The sequence below is a fragment of the Pongo pygmaeus genome, chromosome 9 (genome assembly GCF_028885625.2).
Source record: "Pongo pygmaeus isolate AG05252 chromosome 9, NHGRI_mPonPyg2-v2.0_pri, whole genome shotgun sequence".
Lineage (NCBI taxonomy): Eukaryota > Metazoa > Chordata > Mammalia > Primates > Hominidae > Pongo > Pongo pygmaeus.
The window spans coordinates 72687487-72704999 of NC_072382.2; the positions used below are offsets into that span (position 1 = coordinate 72687487).

Here is a 17513-nt window from a genome sequence, read left to right on the forward strand (position 1 = left end):
AAAGAATAATGAATCTTTGTGGACATAGGTGAACAAAAGAAAAGTAATGGCAGCAGTACAGAATAGGATCTTTGTTTGATACCTATGGATTTTTTTTTTTTCTTTTTTCTTTTTTTTTTTTTTGAGATAGTGTCTCGCTATGTCGTCTAGGCTGGAGTGCAGTGGTGTGATCTCGACTTACTGCAGCCTCTGCCTCCTGGGTTTAAGCGATTCTCCTGCTTCAGCCTCCCAAGTAGTTGGGATTCTGGGTGTGCACCACCACGCCCAGCTAATTTGTGTATTTTTAGTAGAGGTGGGGTTTCTCCATGTTGGCCAGACTGGTGTTGAACTTTTGACCTCCAGTGACTCGCCCACCTTGGCCTCCCAGAGTGCTGGGATTACAGTTGTGAGCCGCCGTGCCTGGCTGATACCTGTGGATTTTAAAGGGGAATTACAGGATTTTGTCTAAATGGTGGGTCATAGTGAAGGAGACTTCTCATGTATAATCAGCTACACGTTACTATCCCGGCCAGGTTTATCTATTAAAAATAAAAGCTACTAAGGAAAGTTTTGTAAGTAATTTTTTTCTTAGCAAGGACCTTTAGGTTCCGTTAAAGTGTCTTTGTTGATTGTTTGATTTTTATTTTATTTTATTGTATTTTTTTTTAAACAGAGTCTCACTCTATCCATGCTAGAGTGCAGTGGCACGATCTTGGCTCACTGCAACCCCCGTCTCCCGGGTTCAAGTGATTCTCCTGCCTCAGCCTCCCAAGTAGCTGGGTTTATAGGCATGCGTCATCATGCCCGGCTAATTTTGTATATTTTGTAGAGAGGGGGTTTCACCATGTTCCCCAGGCTGTTCTTGAACTCCTGACCTCATGATCCGCCCACCTTGGCCTCCCAAAGTGTTGGGATTATAGGTGTAAGCCACCACGCCTGGCCAATTGTTTCATTTTTTTTAGTACAAGTTAGGGGGAATTAATTTCTCTTCTAAATAAACTTGAAACTTGCATTGAAAGCTTTGGGCCTTACAAAGGCAATGTTCCCAAATCTCAAGCATGTTCACTTTGCTTGAATATTGATATTATCCTATATTGAATTGATATTTCTTTATTTTATTTATTTATTTATTTATATTTGTTTTTGAGACAGAGTCCTGCTCTGTTGCCCAGGCTGGAGTGCAGTGGCGCAATCTAGGCTCACTGCAACCTTTGCCTCCTGGGTTGAAACAATTTTCCCACCTTAGCCTCCCAAGTAGCTGGGATTACAGGCACGCACCGTCATACCTGACCTTTTTTTTTTTTTTTTTTTTTTTTTTGTATTTTTATAGAGATGGGGTTTCACTATCTTGGCCAGGCTCGTTTTGAACTCTTGACTTCAGGTGATCTGTCAGCCTTGACCTCCCAAAGTACTGGGATTATAGGCATGAGCCACCGCGCGTGGCCTTTGAATTGATATTTCAAGGCTGAAATGTAATTAAGTAAATATAAAGACTTGTTTGCATATGGAAATTTTTTTTTTTTTAAAGTTATCCTACAAGTTAGGAGTCCTAAATATTAACTGAAAGGTTCACAACTTAAAGTCAGACTGCTTTGTGTTAAACTCCCTTATAGAGGAAATTGAGAGTTATATTAAAAGTACAATCCACTCATTCTTTTGTCTTCCTAGGTTTTGGCACAAATACCAGTGGGAATAGTATTTTTGGAAGTAAACCAGCACCTGGGACTCTTGGAACTGGGCTTGGTGCAGGATTTGGAACAGGTAAGAAACTGCTACCATGAGATCTAGGAAGTGACGCAGCTTGACTTTCTAGTTTCTGGAACTTGAGAGATCTATTTGATTATATTACTGGAATTAAGAAGTCTACATTTTCATTTTTCCAGTTGCGTTTATAAGACATTCCCAGCAGTTATGCTTTACCAGGCTTTAAAATATTGGCACGTTTGTGTTAGAAGCTGTATGCTCCCTTTTCTACAAAATGTCCTCTGATAGTCCTGGTCTTTTTGGGATTTTTAGTATTTAATGTGAGAATTGTCATGAGGACATTAACTTTCAGTTTCCCCATGTTACTTTTGTAATAGGAATTTGAGACCTTAAACTGTTTATCAAAGTAAGCCCTAATAGAAGGGCAGGGCAATAAGAGCACATGCTGATGTCATTGTCCTTTGCAAGGAGAATTTCATTTAGTTCCATTGTCATATAGACCAGTGTCACCCCTTTTCCCTGATTCCTACTGTTAACAACTATTTTTCAGTGCCTTTGAAGATACTGACCCTTCTATCTGCCCAGCTGTTTTTAAACAGCTGGAGCGCGATGATAGTCATAAAATATATAAGTGTTTTATCATGTACAGTAAAACTAGGTTGTTTAATTAAACATAGAGTTTTGCCTACTTTTTCAATTCGTTTGACTGTAGGTGTGGTCATTTAGTTGCAAACCATTTCCATAGTCTGCTTCCACTGTCCAGTTAATCTGTTTTTTTTTTCTTTCTATCATCTGAGCATTCATCTGTGATTTCCTTCTTTTTTATTTATTTATTTATTATTATTTTTTTAATTTTGGAGACGGAGCCTCACTCTGTCAGGCTGGAGTGCAGTGGTGCAGTCTCAGCTCACTGCAATCTCCGCCTCCCAGGTTGAAGCAATTCTCCTCCCTCAGCCTTCCTAGTAGCTGGGATTACAGGTGTGTACCACCATCCTTGACTAATTGTATTTTTAGTAGAGACGGGGTGTCACTGTGTTGGTCAGGCTGGTCTTGAACTCCTGACCTCAGGTGATCCTCCCTCCTCGGCCTCCAAAGTGCTGGGATTACAGGTGTGAGCCACCGTGCCTGGCTGTCATTTCCTTCTTAATGGAACCTCATTTTGTACTATGATCTGCTTTTGTGGTTTTTATTTTTATTTTTTTCAATTTTCCTTTTTTTTTTTTTTTTTTGAGATGGAGTCTTGCTCCGTCCCCCAGGCTGGAGTGCAGTGGCGTAATCTCGGCTCACTGCAACCTCCACTTCTCGAGTAGGTAGGACTACAGTCGCACGCCACCATGCCCAGCTAATCTTTGTATTTTTAGTAGAGACAGGGTTTCACCATGTTGGCCAGGCTGGTCTCAAACTCCTGACGTCGTGATCCTCCCGCCTCAGCCTCCCTAAGTGCTGGGATTACAGACATGAGCCACCGCGCCCAGCCTTCAGTCTTCTTTTTAAAACAAAAGGTGTTTTGTTTTGTTTTGAGACAGGTTTTTGCTCTGTTGCCCAGGCTGGAGTGCCATTGGCATGATCACAGCTCACTGCAACCTCTACCTCCCAGGCTCAAACCATCCTCCCACCTCAGCCTCCCTAGTAACTGGGACAACAGGTGCAAGCCACCATGGTTGGCTAATTTTTTAATATTTTGGAGAGATGAGGTCAGCCTGTTTTGCCCAGGCTGGTCTCGAACCCCTGGGCTGAAGCCATCCTCCTGCCTTGAGCTCTTAAAGTGCTGGGAATATAGGCATGAGTCAATGTTCTCTGCTTAAGATAAAAGATGTAAGTGCTGGTAAAAAGTTTTTAACAATTCAGAAATTTCATGAAAAGTCCAGTCTTTTTCAGCTGTGAAATGATTAGGTTTGTTTGGCATGTATTGTGTCAGACCCCTTTCTATGCATTTTTCGGACATGTTTACACACACACATGTCTGTACATACGTGTCTTTTATATTTAGGGTTTAGGATTATATTCTTGTTTGTTTTTTGAGTCGGAGTTTCGCTCTTGTTACCCAGACTGGAGTGCAATGGCACGATCTCAGCTCACCGCAGCCTCCACCTCCTGGTTTCAAGCTATTCTCCTGCCTCAGCCTCCCGAGTAGCTGGGGTTACAGGCATGTGCCCCCATGCCCAGCTAATTTTGTATTTTTAGTAGAGATGGGGTTTCTCCATGTTGGTCAGGCTGGTCTCAAACCCCTGACCTCAGGTGATCTGCCTGCCTCGGCCTCCCAAAGTGCTGGGATTACAGGTGTGAGCCATCGTGCCTGGCCTGGGATTATATTTTTAAATGGAGACTATACCCTGTATGAGTGCTAAGCCAAAGACTGTGATGCATTAGTTGGTTATAATTAATATAGTTGCCTGCAATCAGCATTTGAAGAAAATGAAGTAGAATTAAAAATCAGTAGGCTGGGCCTAATGGGTTATGCTTCTAATCCCAGCACTTTGGGAGGCCTAGGCAGGAGGATTACTTGAGGTCAGGAGTTTAACATCATCTTGAGCAACATAGTAAGATGCTATCAAAAAAAATAAAATAAAATAGATGTGCGTGGTAGCATGTGCCTGTAGTCCTAGCTACTCAAGCAGCTGAATGAGATGTGCTGTGGGAGGATCGCTTGAGCCTTGGAGGTAGATGCTGCAGTGGGTTATGATAGTACCACTGCACTCCAGCCTGGGTAACAGAATGAGATGCTGTCCTTAAAAAAAAAATACATATATATATATATAAAATATTAAGGTTAATATCCTTTTATGAAACTTTGTTTCAGTTGTGTTTGTGTTTATGTGTTTCGGATCTCAGTGTTTTTCATTGCATGTACTGTAGTTGAAAATGTTTGAAAGCACTGTCTTACATAGTGTTCTGTGACTTGTATTTTCATTTCACATAATACCAGTTTTTCTTTTGGTCAGTACATACATATTGATCTCATTTTGAAAAACCCTATTTAGAGCTGGATGAGGTGGCTCATGCCTGTAATACCAGGTCTTTGGGAGGCTGAGGTGGGCAGATTACTTGGGCAACATAGGGAGACCCTGTCTGTACTAAAAATGCAAAAAGTTAGCTGGGCTTGGTGGCATGTGCCTGTAGTCCGAGCTACTCGGGAGGCTGAGGTGGGAGAATCACCTGAGCTTTGGAAGTCGAGACTGCAGTTAGCGGTGATCATTCCACTGCACTCCAGAGAAAAGTGTCATTCCTAAAAAAATTATTTAGTATTCATTAAATACACACAATTTACACACATCATACATATACCATTATTTAACATTTCACCTATTGATGGGCATTTATTTGATGATATTGGCAAAACCCTCAGTGAACATTTTTTGTTACATAATTTTGCAGGTGTTAGTTTATTGTAGGATTAATACATCAAATTGGAATTGCAGTGTTGGAATATACGCATATTTCAGATTTTGGTTGAATTTGCTAATTTGCCTTTCAAAAATACCAATTTGTGTTGTTCACATTATATACAATGCCCATTTTTCCGTATTTTCCATATTGGGCTTTTGTCTTTTCGTACATGACAGTAGAAATTGGTACATTCCAGTTTGCACTTCACTGATTACTGGCAAAGGTGAATATCTTTGGTTTTCTTTATTTGCCATTTGAGTCAGTTCTCTGTTCATAGTATTGGATTATTGTTTCTTTTTTTCTGCACCTACCACTAACTTGAGATTCTTGTTAATTTATGTTTTATTTATTTATTTATTTATTTAGAGACCAAGTTTCTCTTGTTGCCCAGGCTGGAGTACAATGGTGTGATCTCAGCTCCCAGCAACCTCCACCTCCTGGGTTCAAGTGATTCTCCTGCCTCAGCCTCCCATGTAGCTGGGATTATAGGCATGCGCCACAGCACCCGGCTAACTTTGTATTTTTTTAGTTAGAGATGCGGTTTCACCATGTTGGCCAGGCTGGTGTCGAACTCTTGACCTCAAGTGATCCACCAGCCTCGGCCTCCCAAAGTGCTGGGATTACAGGCGTGAGCCTCCGTGCCTGGCCTCTTAATTTATTTTTAAGGATTCTTTGTGTATTGTGGATATTCACTCTTTTTGGTTATATAATTGGTTTGTTTTTTTTTTTAATGAAAATTCCTCATTATACCCCAGAAAGAATTTCATTTGAGCTTTTCAACTTATCCAACTTCTACCACATAAATTTTGCAAGAAATAAAAACAGAAGCTCTCATTTTGTTGTACAGTGTGATCCCTAAACATATGCAGAATATACCATCTGAAATCAAATAATGTTTTCTTCCAACCCTGTAGGAAAAAATAGCTTTGGTACAGGCAGATTAAGGAAGGCTTTTCTCTTCTTTTCTTTTTTCTTTTTTCTTTTTTTTTTTTAATAATTTTTGTAATTTTAGTAGAGATGGGGTTTCACCATGTTGGCCAGGCTGGTCTTGAACTACTGACCTCAGGTGATCCGCCTGCCTCAGCCTCCCAGCATGAGCCACTGCGCCGGGCCACAAGTTTTATTTTTTTCCAAGATAGACTCTTGCTCTTTTGCCCAGGCTGGAGTGCAGTGGTGTGATCTCGGCTCACTGCAGCCTCTGCCTCCAGGCTCAAGCAGTTCTTCTGCCTCAACCTAATTTTTGTATTTTTAGTAGAAATCAGGTTTCACCATTTTGGCCAGGCTAGTCTGGAACTCCTGACCTCGTGATCCTCCTGCCTCGGCCTCCCAAAGTACTAGGATTACAGGCATGAGCCACTGCGCCCAGCCACAAGTTTTATTTTTATGTGATCAGAATTACTTTCTCTTTGGCTCCTGGATCTTGTAGGTTATGATTAGCAATGTCTTCCCCCATATTCCAAGACTCTATAACTCTTTTTCTGATGCTTTTGTCTCTTATTCCACAATAATGTAATATCCTAACATTTTATTTTAATATGTTCTGTTTTTCTTCAACAGTTCTCTCTCACAATGAACAAACTGCATTGTGTTGCTGTTGTATATTCCTTATACATGCCTCTCCTATAAACTAAAAGATGAATACAATTAAGAATTTTATACCCCCAGCCTTAGCAGCAGCATATCATGTAGGAAAATGAGAATTGTGAGTCACCAAGCACACACACTGTTGCAATTCCCTGATTATCACATCTGCTGAAGCAGGCCCTTGGGTTTGGGAGGAACATTTCCTGAGACTTGCATATAAACACCCACATTCCTGAACTCTGCATTTCATGATTTAACAGGTAGACTAGCACTATAGCTTTAGGCTGTATTTTTGGGAGGCAATAGCTAAATGGGTGTTTCTCTGCAGCTTCTTATTTTCAGTGATGGAGATTCAAACTCAAGCCTCCTGTAATGTGGGCGTTTGGATACTTAATGAGTAGTTGATATACAAATATTAAATGTACAGATACATAAGATTTTTTTGTATGCTTCGATTTAAGAAACCAATCTTAGTATAAAAGGTTTTATACAGACCCTTGGCATGTGATTTTTCTCCTGCCCCATGTGTTCAGACTAAGAAACATTCATTAACTCGTGGACATAACAATTTCTTGTTTTGTAGTGATATTAACATCATTAGCACTATCAATTGCACACCACTGCCTTGGTTACTTAGTAATAATAATAAACCTTCGTTCTACAGGTTTTCCTTGAAGTAATGGCTACATATAGGAAGGTTGATTGTAATACTAAGAGACACATAGAAAAATCTTTCTGGTGCTAATAGATGCCTCAGATAAATTTAAATTCTGACAATTTTGGAATATCTCAAAAGGAAAATAACGATTTTCAATTTTTTCTTGATTTTCTTTGGAGTTTCTAAGGCCACTATTACCATTTTGCCCCCCATATAGCTTCTTTACAACTGCTACAGCTAATCATAAATATAGCACATTTTTCCTATCTTGACAAATTACCAAAACTTTATTATATCACACAACATCACACTCAGAATGTCTCTCAAATTGTGGACCATTAGTTCTTTCATTAAACATAAAAAGCCATGTGTGCATAAAACAAGGCAGATCTGGATAAAAATACCTATTTTTCCATTGATAAATTGCAATAGTCAGTAGTCAAGTCATTTTATGATAATGATAATCCCTTTACAGACAGCTCAAACCTCACAGTGCCTTTTTTTTTGTTTGTTTGTTTGTTTGTTTTTTGAGACGGAGTTTTGCTCTTCTTGCCCAGGCTGGAGTGCAATGGCATGATCTCGGCTCACTGCAACCTCCGCCTCCTGGGTTCAAGCGATTCTCCTGCTTCCGCCTTCCCGAGTAGCTGGGATTACAGGCATGTGCCACCACGCCCAGCTAATTTTGTATTTTTAGTAGAGACAGGGTTTCTCCATGTTTGTCAGGCTGGTCTCGAACTCCTGACCTCAGGTGATCTGCCGTCCTCAGCTTCCCAAAGTGCTAGGATTACAGGCGTGAGCCACTGCGCCTGGCCCACAGTGCCTTTTTTTATTCTTCTGTGGATTACTGAAATATAGTACAGTGATTTTAGGATGATTCATGGGTCATCATGCAGGGATGCTGTAAAGGTGAGGGCAATACACATTTAGAGTAGAATTTTTCATCTATTTTATATATTTGAGTTTCACCTAAGTTTTTGTTTGGAGGCAAGGAGGTATTAGACTACCAGAAAATAAACAATTCTGTAGTTTGTGCTGTAAACTATTTCCTTTGATGAAGTAATATAATTTTAGTATTTCTTGGGGCTTGTGTTAATTACTAATGGTTTAGAACTTTAAAAGAAGTCTTATTCTTTGTCCCAAAGCTGTCCCTTTTTTTTTTTTTTTTTTTTTGAGATGGAGTTTCGCTCTTGTCGCCCAGGCTGGAGTGCAATGGCGTGATCTTGGCTCACCGCAACCTGCACCTCCCGGGTTCAAGCGATTCTCCTGCCTCAGCCTCCTGAGTAGCTGGGTTGCAGGCATGTGCCACTACACTCAGCTAATTTTTGTATTTTTAGTAGAGACAGGGTTTCTCCATGTTGGTCAGGCTGGTCTTGAACTCCTAACTTCAGGGGATCCACCCGCCTCGGCCTCCCAAAGTGCTGGGATTACAGGCGTGAGGCACCGCGCCCGGCCCTGTTGTCTTATTTTTAATGAGGTTGGACAGTCAGAGTAATTTGTTCAGTAGTCATCCTGACTGATTTATATTGTGTGGGTTGTCTTGGTATAAACTTCCTGTTCTTTTTTGATTGTGATCTCAAAGCAGTTCCCATACAATATTTTTGACCTGCAAGTATTATATCTTTGAAGTGATTTTCCTGGTAAACGGTATTTGTTTCAAGATGCAGTTGATATGTTAAAAAGAACTTCAGAAACCATGCATGGTGATGCATGCCTATAGTCGCAGCTACTCAGAGGCTAAGGTGGGAGGATTACTTTCGCCCAGGACTCAGCCTGGGTAACATAATGAGATCCTGTCTCTCTCTCTCTCTCTTTTTTTTTAAAGGAACTTTAAATCTTATAAATTGCCAATAATTTGGGGGAAATATGGTGGGAAATTGAATGGAATTTTTTTTAATGATGCCAGTAACTTGTATTCACCATATTCTTCCCAGTTTTACACTTCTAAAATCACCGCCGACAACAAGGTCCCTAAGCAAAGTTCAACAATACCAGTTTCTGTAATGGGTTTTCCTCTGGTGAAAATGAGTTCTTAGTCCAACCACTCTGGTTCGTGCTGAAATTTGAGTCTGTTTAGTAACCTCACCAGAAGACATTGAGCTTTTTGTAAAACAAGTTTGTCTAGATAAACCAGTTTTCATGAGATGGTATAATTGAAAGTATTGTGTTAGTGAAAGACGATATGTTGGATTTAGTTTTCCTATAGTTGCCTGTAAGAAAGATGACATGATTGTGTTAGTTGAGTAGTTTGATTTGCAAGTATTGAATTTTAAGAATAATTAATTTTTAAAAATTCTTTGGAAACCTGTTTTACTATAGAGTGGCAGACAGTTAAGAGCCCTGGTTGTCAAATACACCTAGGTTTGAACCCCATTTCTATCATTTATAACACTGTGACATCGTGCTAATTACTAAACCCTAAGTTTTCTCCTCTGTTAAATGGGAATAATAGTTTCTACATCAGACATTTTGATGAGCATATAGTATGTACCCGATGTCTTCTAAATGCTTTATGAATGTTTATTCATTTTAATTTTAGGATAAATATCTAAGCTATATGTTACTTCATATTATAGTTGAGGAAACTGAAGCACAGAGAGATTTAAGTATTTTACCTATGATGTGTATAATGTACTTAGCCCAGTACTTGACCTGTAGTAGCACTTAACCATATTCACCCCTTTGTTGAAATGAGTGGTCATTATGAAGTTTCCAAATGTATTATATTTTTAAGTAACTGACCTCTGGCACAACATTGAAAGGATCTTCTGTGGTGCTTTTTTCTTTCCTCTTGTCTCCGTAGCTCTTGGTGCTGGACAGGCATCTTTGTTTGGGAACAACCAACCTAAGATTGGAGGGCCTCTTGGTACAGGAGCCTTTGGGGCCCCTGGATTTAATACTACGACAGCCACTTTGGGCTTTGGAGCCCCCCAGGCCCCAGTAGGTAAGTGTCAGTCACTTTAGAAGGCTTTTCTTAATTTTTTGCTAATACTTTCTGACCTGATTTTCCATCCTACCCCTGTCCCATTCCTACCAAGGCATTACATACATGCATGTCATTAAACAATTGTGTAGTAAAGAAGAGCTTATTAATAGATCCTGGCCTACTCTGCTTTCCCTGCTCCTAGGCCTCCTCTCTCAAAGAAACCACTTTTGTTACTGTTTTTAATTCATCTGATATATAATTTAGTTCATATCACTAAATGTGCTTACATTACTGTGTTTTGGTTTATTAATTCTAAGTAAATTTAACCTGTTATGGTAAATGAGAATTTAGCTCATGTATCACCTCTACTTTATTTACTTCTTCCAATGTAATTATGTTTACTAAATTTACTGTATTTCCTAAATTTAGTTTTATCTATTGAAGTGTTTTCTTTCTTTTATTTTTTTGAAAAGGAGTCTCGCACTATTGCCCAAGCTGGAGTGCAGTGATGTGATCTCAGCTCACTGCAACCTCTACCTCCTGGGTTCAAGCGATTCTTCTGCCTCAGCTTCCTGAGTAGCTGGGATTACAGGTGCATGCCACCACACCCAGCTAATTTTTTTTTTTGTATTTTGAGCAGAGACAGGGTTTCACCATGTTGGCCAGGCTGATCTCGAATTCCTGACCTCGTGATCCGCCCACCCCAGCCTCCCAAAGTGCTAGGATTACAGGTGTAAGCCACTGCGCACAGCCTGAGGTGTTTTTCATACTTCATTCATTTCAATACTCCTTCCGAACTTTGCCAGGGTCCACCTACCACTTTATTATTACAGGCGTGAGCCACCGTGCCAGGCAGAAATTAACTTACTTTTTAATTTAAATAGCTTTTTAAAGAAAATTATGGGCTGGACATGGTGGCCCACGCCTGTAATCCCAGCATTTTGGGAGGCTGAGGCGGGTGGATCACGAGGTCAGGAGTTTGAGACCAGCCTGGCCAGCATGGTGAAACCCCGTCTCTACTAAAAATTCAAAAATTAGCTGGGCATGATGGCATGTGCATGTAATCCCAGATACTCAGGAGGCTGAGGCAGGAGAATCACTTGGACCAGGTAGGTGGAGGTTACAGTGAGCCAAGATCACGCCACTACACTCCAGCCTGGGCGACAGAGTGGGAGTCCGTCTCAACAAAAAAAAGGAAAAGGGGAAAGAAAAGAAAATTATATTCCACAGGAAGTAAAAAACTGTTTATTACCTGGCATAGGTGATAAATAGAATAAACTAAGATAAATAGAATGAATAGATAGACGGATGTTTCTGTACCACTAAATTAATCTCCCATACTATCGTGATACATGTGTCAGGTTTTGAGAAACCTTTGCACATTTAAGCTACTTACATATTTTTCTTATTCTGTCGACAAGGTGATAGTGTTTCTTGAGTCTTCTTTGTCAAATGAGGACATTAGTACCTTTCCCTATGCTTTTATTACCCTTATTTCTTTTCTCTCTCTTTTTTTTTTTGGAGACAAAGAGTCTTGCTCTATCTCCTAGGCTGGAGTGCAGTGATGTAATCTCGGCTCACTGCAACCTCTGCCTCCCAGGTTCAAGCAATTCTGCTGCCTCAGCTTCCTGAGTAGCTGGGATTACAGGTGCCTGCCACCACGCATATAATTTTTGTAATTTTAGTACAGATGGGGTTTTACCATGTTGGCCAGGCTGGTCTCGAACTCCTGACCTCAGGTGATCCGTCTGCCTCAGCCTCCCGAAGTGCTGGGATTACAGGTATGAGCCACCGCGCCTGGCCCCATCTTTATTTTTATATTGATAAAGTTGATAATATTTTCTGTCCTGTAACTGTTACTGTCTTCTGTCTTCTGTTCTTTGAAGAATAATTTAATAGTTGCAAATGAACTGTTGCAAATGATTCTGTTATTATAACTTAAGAAAATAGTGCTGCCCAGATTTTTTCCCCTTGGAGTTTCTGATTCCTATTTTCCCTGGTATTACCACCACTTATTGACTTCCATAGAACTGTTCCAAATTCTGAAGGATGGTATCAGAACATTTCGTTTACCCCAGTTACTTCATTCTCTGCTACCTCTGTCCTCCTGCAGCAATGTGGACTCTGATTATTCTCTAGGCCTTCAGCATTGCTTCAAGATATTCTCTTCAAGTCTGCTCAGTGAGAACTGCTATGTCCTGCATATAGGGTTTTTCTCTTTATTTATTTTCTGAATTTTCTGGAATGTGTCTTCAAGTGAAGTGTAATCTGAAGGGTAACGTTTGAATACTTAGAGGTCTGAAAATACCTTCATTCATTCCACACAATTTAATATTAGGGACTTGTGTGAAAATAATTTATTCTCAGAACATTGACTGTATGCCTTCTTGCAGACCATTACTGATGGTCTAATGCTCTTATGCTTCTTGTGACCTGTGCCCTCTATCCTCAAAAGCATTTAGGATTGTCCTTTTGTCCTGACATTTTACTACATTTTGCTTAGATCCTTTCTATCTTAACAGTTGTGTCTTTGACCTGTGTTTCTACTTTCTGGGAGATTTTTTTGTTGTCTTCTCAGTCTTCTTTTTGGATTTCCTTTTTTTTGAGACGGAATTTCGCACTGTCACCCAAGCTGGAGTGCAATGGCGTGATCTCGGCTCACTTCTATCTCCGCCTCCTGGGTTGAAGCGATTCTCCTTCCTCAGTCTTATAAATAGCTGGGATAACAGGTGCCCGCCACACGTCCAGCTAATTTTTGTGGTTTAAGTAGAGATGGGGTTTCACCACGTTGGCCAGGCTGGTCTCGAACTCCTGACCTCAGGTGATCCACCTGCCTCGGCCTCCCAAAGTTCTGGGATTACAGGCGTGAGCCACCGTTCCTGGCCAGATTTTTGTTTTTAATTTGGAAGAATTCATTCTTGTTCTCTGAAAGTTTTTTTTTTAACCAAGCACCTGTTTCTTAGATACAGTTTTTTTGCTTAAAACTCAGTTGGGATAAAATTTTTTTAGCGTTCTTCTGTTCCTTGGATTTTCAGGATGATTTTTGTTTTGATAGTAATCTTTAGTACTTGGTGGTCCTTTTCATTCCTATTTAAGATTAAAAATAGGCTGGGTATGCTGGCTCATGACTGTAATCCCAGCACTTTGGGAGGCTGAGGCAGGCGGATTGCTTGAGGTCAAGCGTTCGAGACCAGCCTGGCCAACATGGCAAAACCCCATGATGTCTACCACAAATAGAAAAACTAGCTGAGTATGGTGGCACATGCCTGTAATCCCAGCTACTCTGGAGGCTGAGGCGGGAGAATCGCTTGAACCTGGGAGGTGGAAGTTGCACTGAGCCGACATCACGCCGCTACACTCCAGCCTGGGCGAAAGTGTGAAACTGTCTCCAAATAAATATATATATATATATATATATATATATATTTATATTTATATTTAAAAGCTCACTGGCAACTTTTTGTATGTGAGTAGGGCTTGTTTACCAGTAGGTTTTACTTTAGAGTAAGTAATCTAGAAACCAGCTATTATCAGAGGGTCCTCTAAATGTTAGAATGTCAAATTCTTAGCTCTAGGATGATTCCAGCAACCACAGTAGTTGCCCTTCTCCTTTTTATGTGTTTACTTAGAGAAAGGCGTACTTTGACCTGTGTATTGAGCATCAGTGATTAGGAGGATGGCAGTATGTAGTTTTCTATATAAACGTCATCTCTTTTTTTTTTTTGAGACAGAGTCTTGCTCTCTCCCCAAGACTGGAGTAGTGGTGCGATCTCGATCTTGGCTCACTGCAACCTTCGCCTCCCAGGTTCAAGTGATTCTCTTTCCTCAGCCTCTTGAGTAGCTGGGATTGCAGGCCCATGTCACCACGCCCGGCTAATTTTTGTATTTTTAGTAGATATTGGGTTTCACCATATTGGCTATGCTGGTCACGAACTCCTGACCTCAAGCAATCCTCTCGCCTCGGCCTCCCCCAAGTGCTGGGGTTACAGGTGTGAGCCACCGCGCCTAGCTTAGACTTATTAATTCTTTCCTCTTCCTGTTTTCAATTCTACTTCATCAAACCTGGTAATCCCAAGTCCCTAGACTTCTGGGATTCTCCAGGGTAGATATGTGTCATTTGATCATACTAGTAGACCCTTGGACAACATGAGGGTTAGGGGTGCTGACCCCCACACAGTTGAAAATTCGCAAATAATCTTTGATTCCCAAGCTTTACTGACAGCATAAACAGTTAGTACACATTATGTATATTATATGTAGTACGTACTATATTCTTACTACAAAGTAAGCTAAAGAAAAGAGTATATTATTAAGAAAATCATAAGGAGGAGGGAGGGGTTGGTCTTGCTCTCTCAGGGGTGGCAGAGGAGGAAATCCACACATAAGTGGATCCACACAGTTCAAACTTGTGTTGTTCAAAGGTCAGCTGTAATTGCTGTTGAGTGTACTCTATAGTTTTCTGTATCCTGCTTGATCAGTCCTCTGTCCACATCTTTCCCCTAGAAATTTGTCAGAGTTCATTTGCCACCTTCCCATTCTTTGTCATTGTGGGTTTATATATATAAATGTTAATATTTTTTAGCCAAAGATTTAGTAAGGTCTTGGAGAGAGCGGAGGTGAATTCGAGTTTTCATTGATTTCTGTGCGAATTTTATACTTAGCTTTATCATTAAAAATAGGCCTGGTGCGTTGCCTCACGCCTGTAATCCCAGCACTTTGGGAGACCGAGGCGGGTGGATCACCTGAGGTCAGGAGTTCGACCAGCCTGGCCAACATGGTGAAACCCCGTCTCTACTAAAAATACAAAAATTAGCCGGGCGTGGCAGCAGGCACCTGTAATCCCACCTACTCGCAAGGCCGAGGCAGGAGGATTGCCTAGTCCGGGAGGCAGAGGTTGCAGTGAGCCGAGATCGCGCCACTGCACTCCAGCCTGAGTGACACAGCAAGACTCTGTCTCAAAAAAAAAAATTATGTTTTAATTTTATTTTTTTCTCATTTTTTATTGGTTTTAGTAGAAGGTGGTAGCATAAATTATTGTAATATGCCATTTTTACTTGTATAGCTTTTTGACTGGTTTTTAATAATCCATCTCTTTTTCCAAAGTTCCTGACACAAGAATTTAGTTAATATTAAATTTGTGTGCCTTAACATTACTGCCCATTTAAAGGTAATTGTATTTACTTTTAGAATGTACATCTTTATACCACGGAATCTTAGTTGAAGGTACTTTAGAACTATGTGAGTATGCCTTGTCTTAAAAAAACCTCAGGTATGGTGGCTTCCTTACAGGCAGTACAGTCTGTTGTTCTGTTCTGGTTGTGTGGAAACCAAATCCTTCCTCCATAGAGTTTCCACCCAGTGGTTTTACTTTTATTTCCTAAAGCTAAGCAAAACCAGTCTATTATGGTTTCTTTCTTTCTTTTTTTTTTTTTTTTTGAGAGGAGTCTTACTCTGTCACCCAGGCTGGAGTGCTGTGGCACCATCTTGGCTCACTGCAGCCTCTGCGTCTGGGTTCAGACAATTCTCCTGTCTTAGCCTCCTGAGTAGCTGGGACTACAGGTATGTGTCGCCATGCCCGGCTAATTCTTGTATTTTTTAGTAGAGATAGACGTTCACCATTTTGGCCAGGCTATTCTTGAACTCCTGACCTGAAGTAATCTGCTCGCCTCAGCTTCCCAAAGTGCTGGGATTACTGGCATGAGCCACCATGCCTCACCCTAGTATATTTGTGGTAACCCACTGACTTTCTTCTGGATAAAGTATCATCAGATTCTCGTGTTTCATCGGAAGACTTGGTTTTTGTACTTTTCCCTATCCCTTTAATCATTTGGTTATGATTTAGTTTTTTGGAAACTTTTCTTTTGAAATTTCTTTGGAATTTGTTCTTTGGAAAGTTTTCAAATTATTTTGACCAAGATTGAATGTAATACCAGTAGTTACTTAACTAGTGCTTGTTTGTTTTCTTGTTTTTGCTAATCTATCAAGATACTCTCTTACCTGTGTCTTTAAATACTACAGTTAACATAAAGTTTATATTTATTCATACAGATATAAAATCATGCTCATACACTTTCTTTCTTGTGTTTGGATTTGTGAAAGGAAGTTTTTGTTTTTGTTTTTGTTTTGTTTTTGTTTTTTGAGCACGTCCAGGTAGAGTGATTTGTACTTGTTAAATGATGAGATCAGCTAAGACAGGTCAGTTTTCTAAATGAGTAATTGCCTGTCCAGTAGCAAAATGACCAGTGAGGTTTGGAGTTCTCTAAAATTTTTCTTGAGTCTCCTTGCATAGTCCCCAAAATAACAGTATGCTGTTAATCTGTAGTACTTTGTACCAAAAAAAATACTTTTCTTTATTTTTTGCTCTTAAATTGGATTTAGGAACTTGCTGAATATAGATGATTTACTCTGTGCTCTTAAAATTGACATCTCTTGGTTTGAGATCCTGAGCAAACTTGTCCTGTCTCGTTAAATATCAACATGAACGTACAGTGTTTTAGTATTTATTGAATACATCGATTTTAAGAAATCTTTGACTCAGGTGGATCTACTTCTTTTTCATTAATTTAGCTATAGCAGCCTGTTCTGTTGTTTGTTTGTTTTTTTGAGACAGAGTCTCGCTCTGTCTACCAGGCTAGAGTGCAGTGGCGTGACCTTGGCTCACTGCCAGCTCCGTCTCCCAGGTTCACACCATTCTCCTGCCTCAACCTCCCAAGTAGCTGGGACTACAGGCGCCCACCACCACACCTGGCTAATTTTTTGTATTTTTTTAGTAGAGACAGGGTTTCACCATGTTAGCCAGGATGGTCTCGATCTCCTGACCTTGTGATCCGCCCGCCTTGGCCTCCCAAAGTGTTGGAATTACAGGCGTGAGCCACCACGCCCAGCCTCTTTTTTTTTTGTTACTACTGCTTTTGTTCTCCATACTGCCTCTCCCCATTCCCTACAATATTGTGAGACTTTTCAGAAAGTTTTATGTCACTCCTTTACTGTGGATTATTGTATTATATTTTGGCAGTAACTTTATTTGTAAATGTTTATAAGGGAAAAAGGTAGTATTTTTGTTTGTAAAATGACTTTATTATGATTTGAGTTTTGATCAGTATTTTTGGAAAGAGATTTTATCTTGCAAAGAGGTTTCTTCTTCAGTCAGGGTATACTCTAGTGGTTTTGCTTTTTTCTTAATGTTTTACTTGGTAACAATGGTAGATCATGAATAGTCTTCATTGTTACTTATGTCTGTTCCGTAAATTCTCTGCAATTGATAACAGATGTTCTTAC

At 40.1% G+C, this 17513-nt stretch overlaps 1 protein-coding gene across 7 annotated transcripts in view; it reads left to right on the forward strand.

Moving 5' to 3' along the window:
- NUP98 (nucleoporin 98 and 96 precursor) overlaps window positions 1-17513 on the forward strand; it is a 121586-nt gene that overhangs the window by 41555 nt on the left and 62518 nt on the right. For all 7 annotated transcript variants that reach the window (XM_063671964.1, XM_054440114.2, XM_063671966.1 and 4 more), the window contains 2 exons: window positions 1648-1740; window positions 10113-10253. In XM_063671964.1, the coding sequence (XP_063528034.1) occupies window positions 1648-1740; window positions 10113-10253 (234 nt within the window). The remainder of the gene's footprint in view (window positions 1-1647; window positions 1741-10112; window positions 10254-17513) is intronic.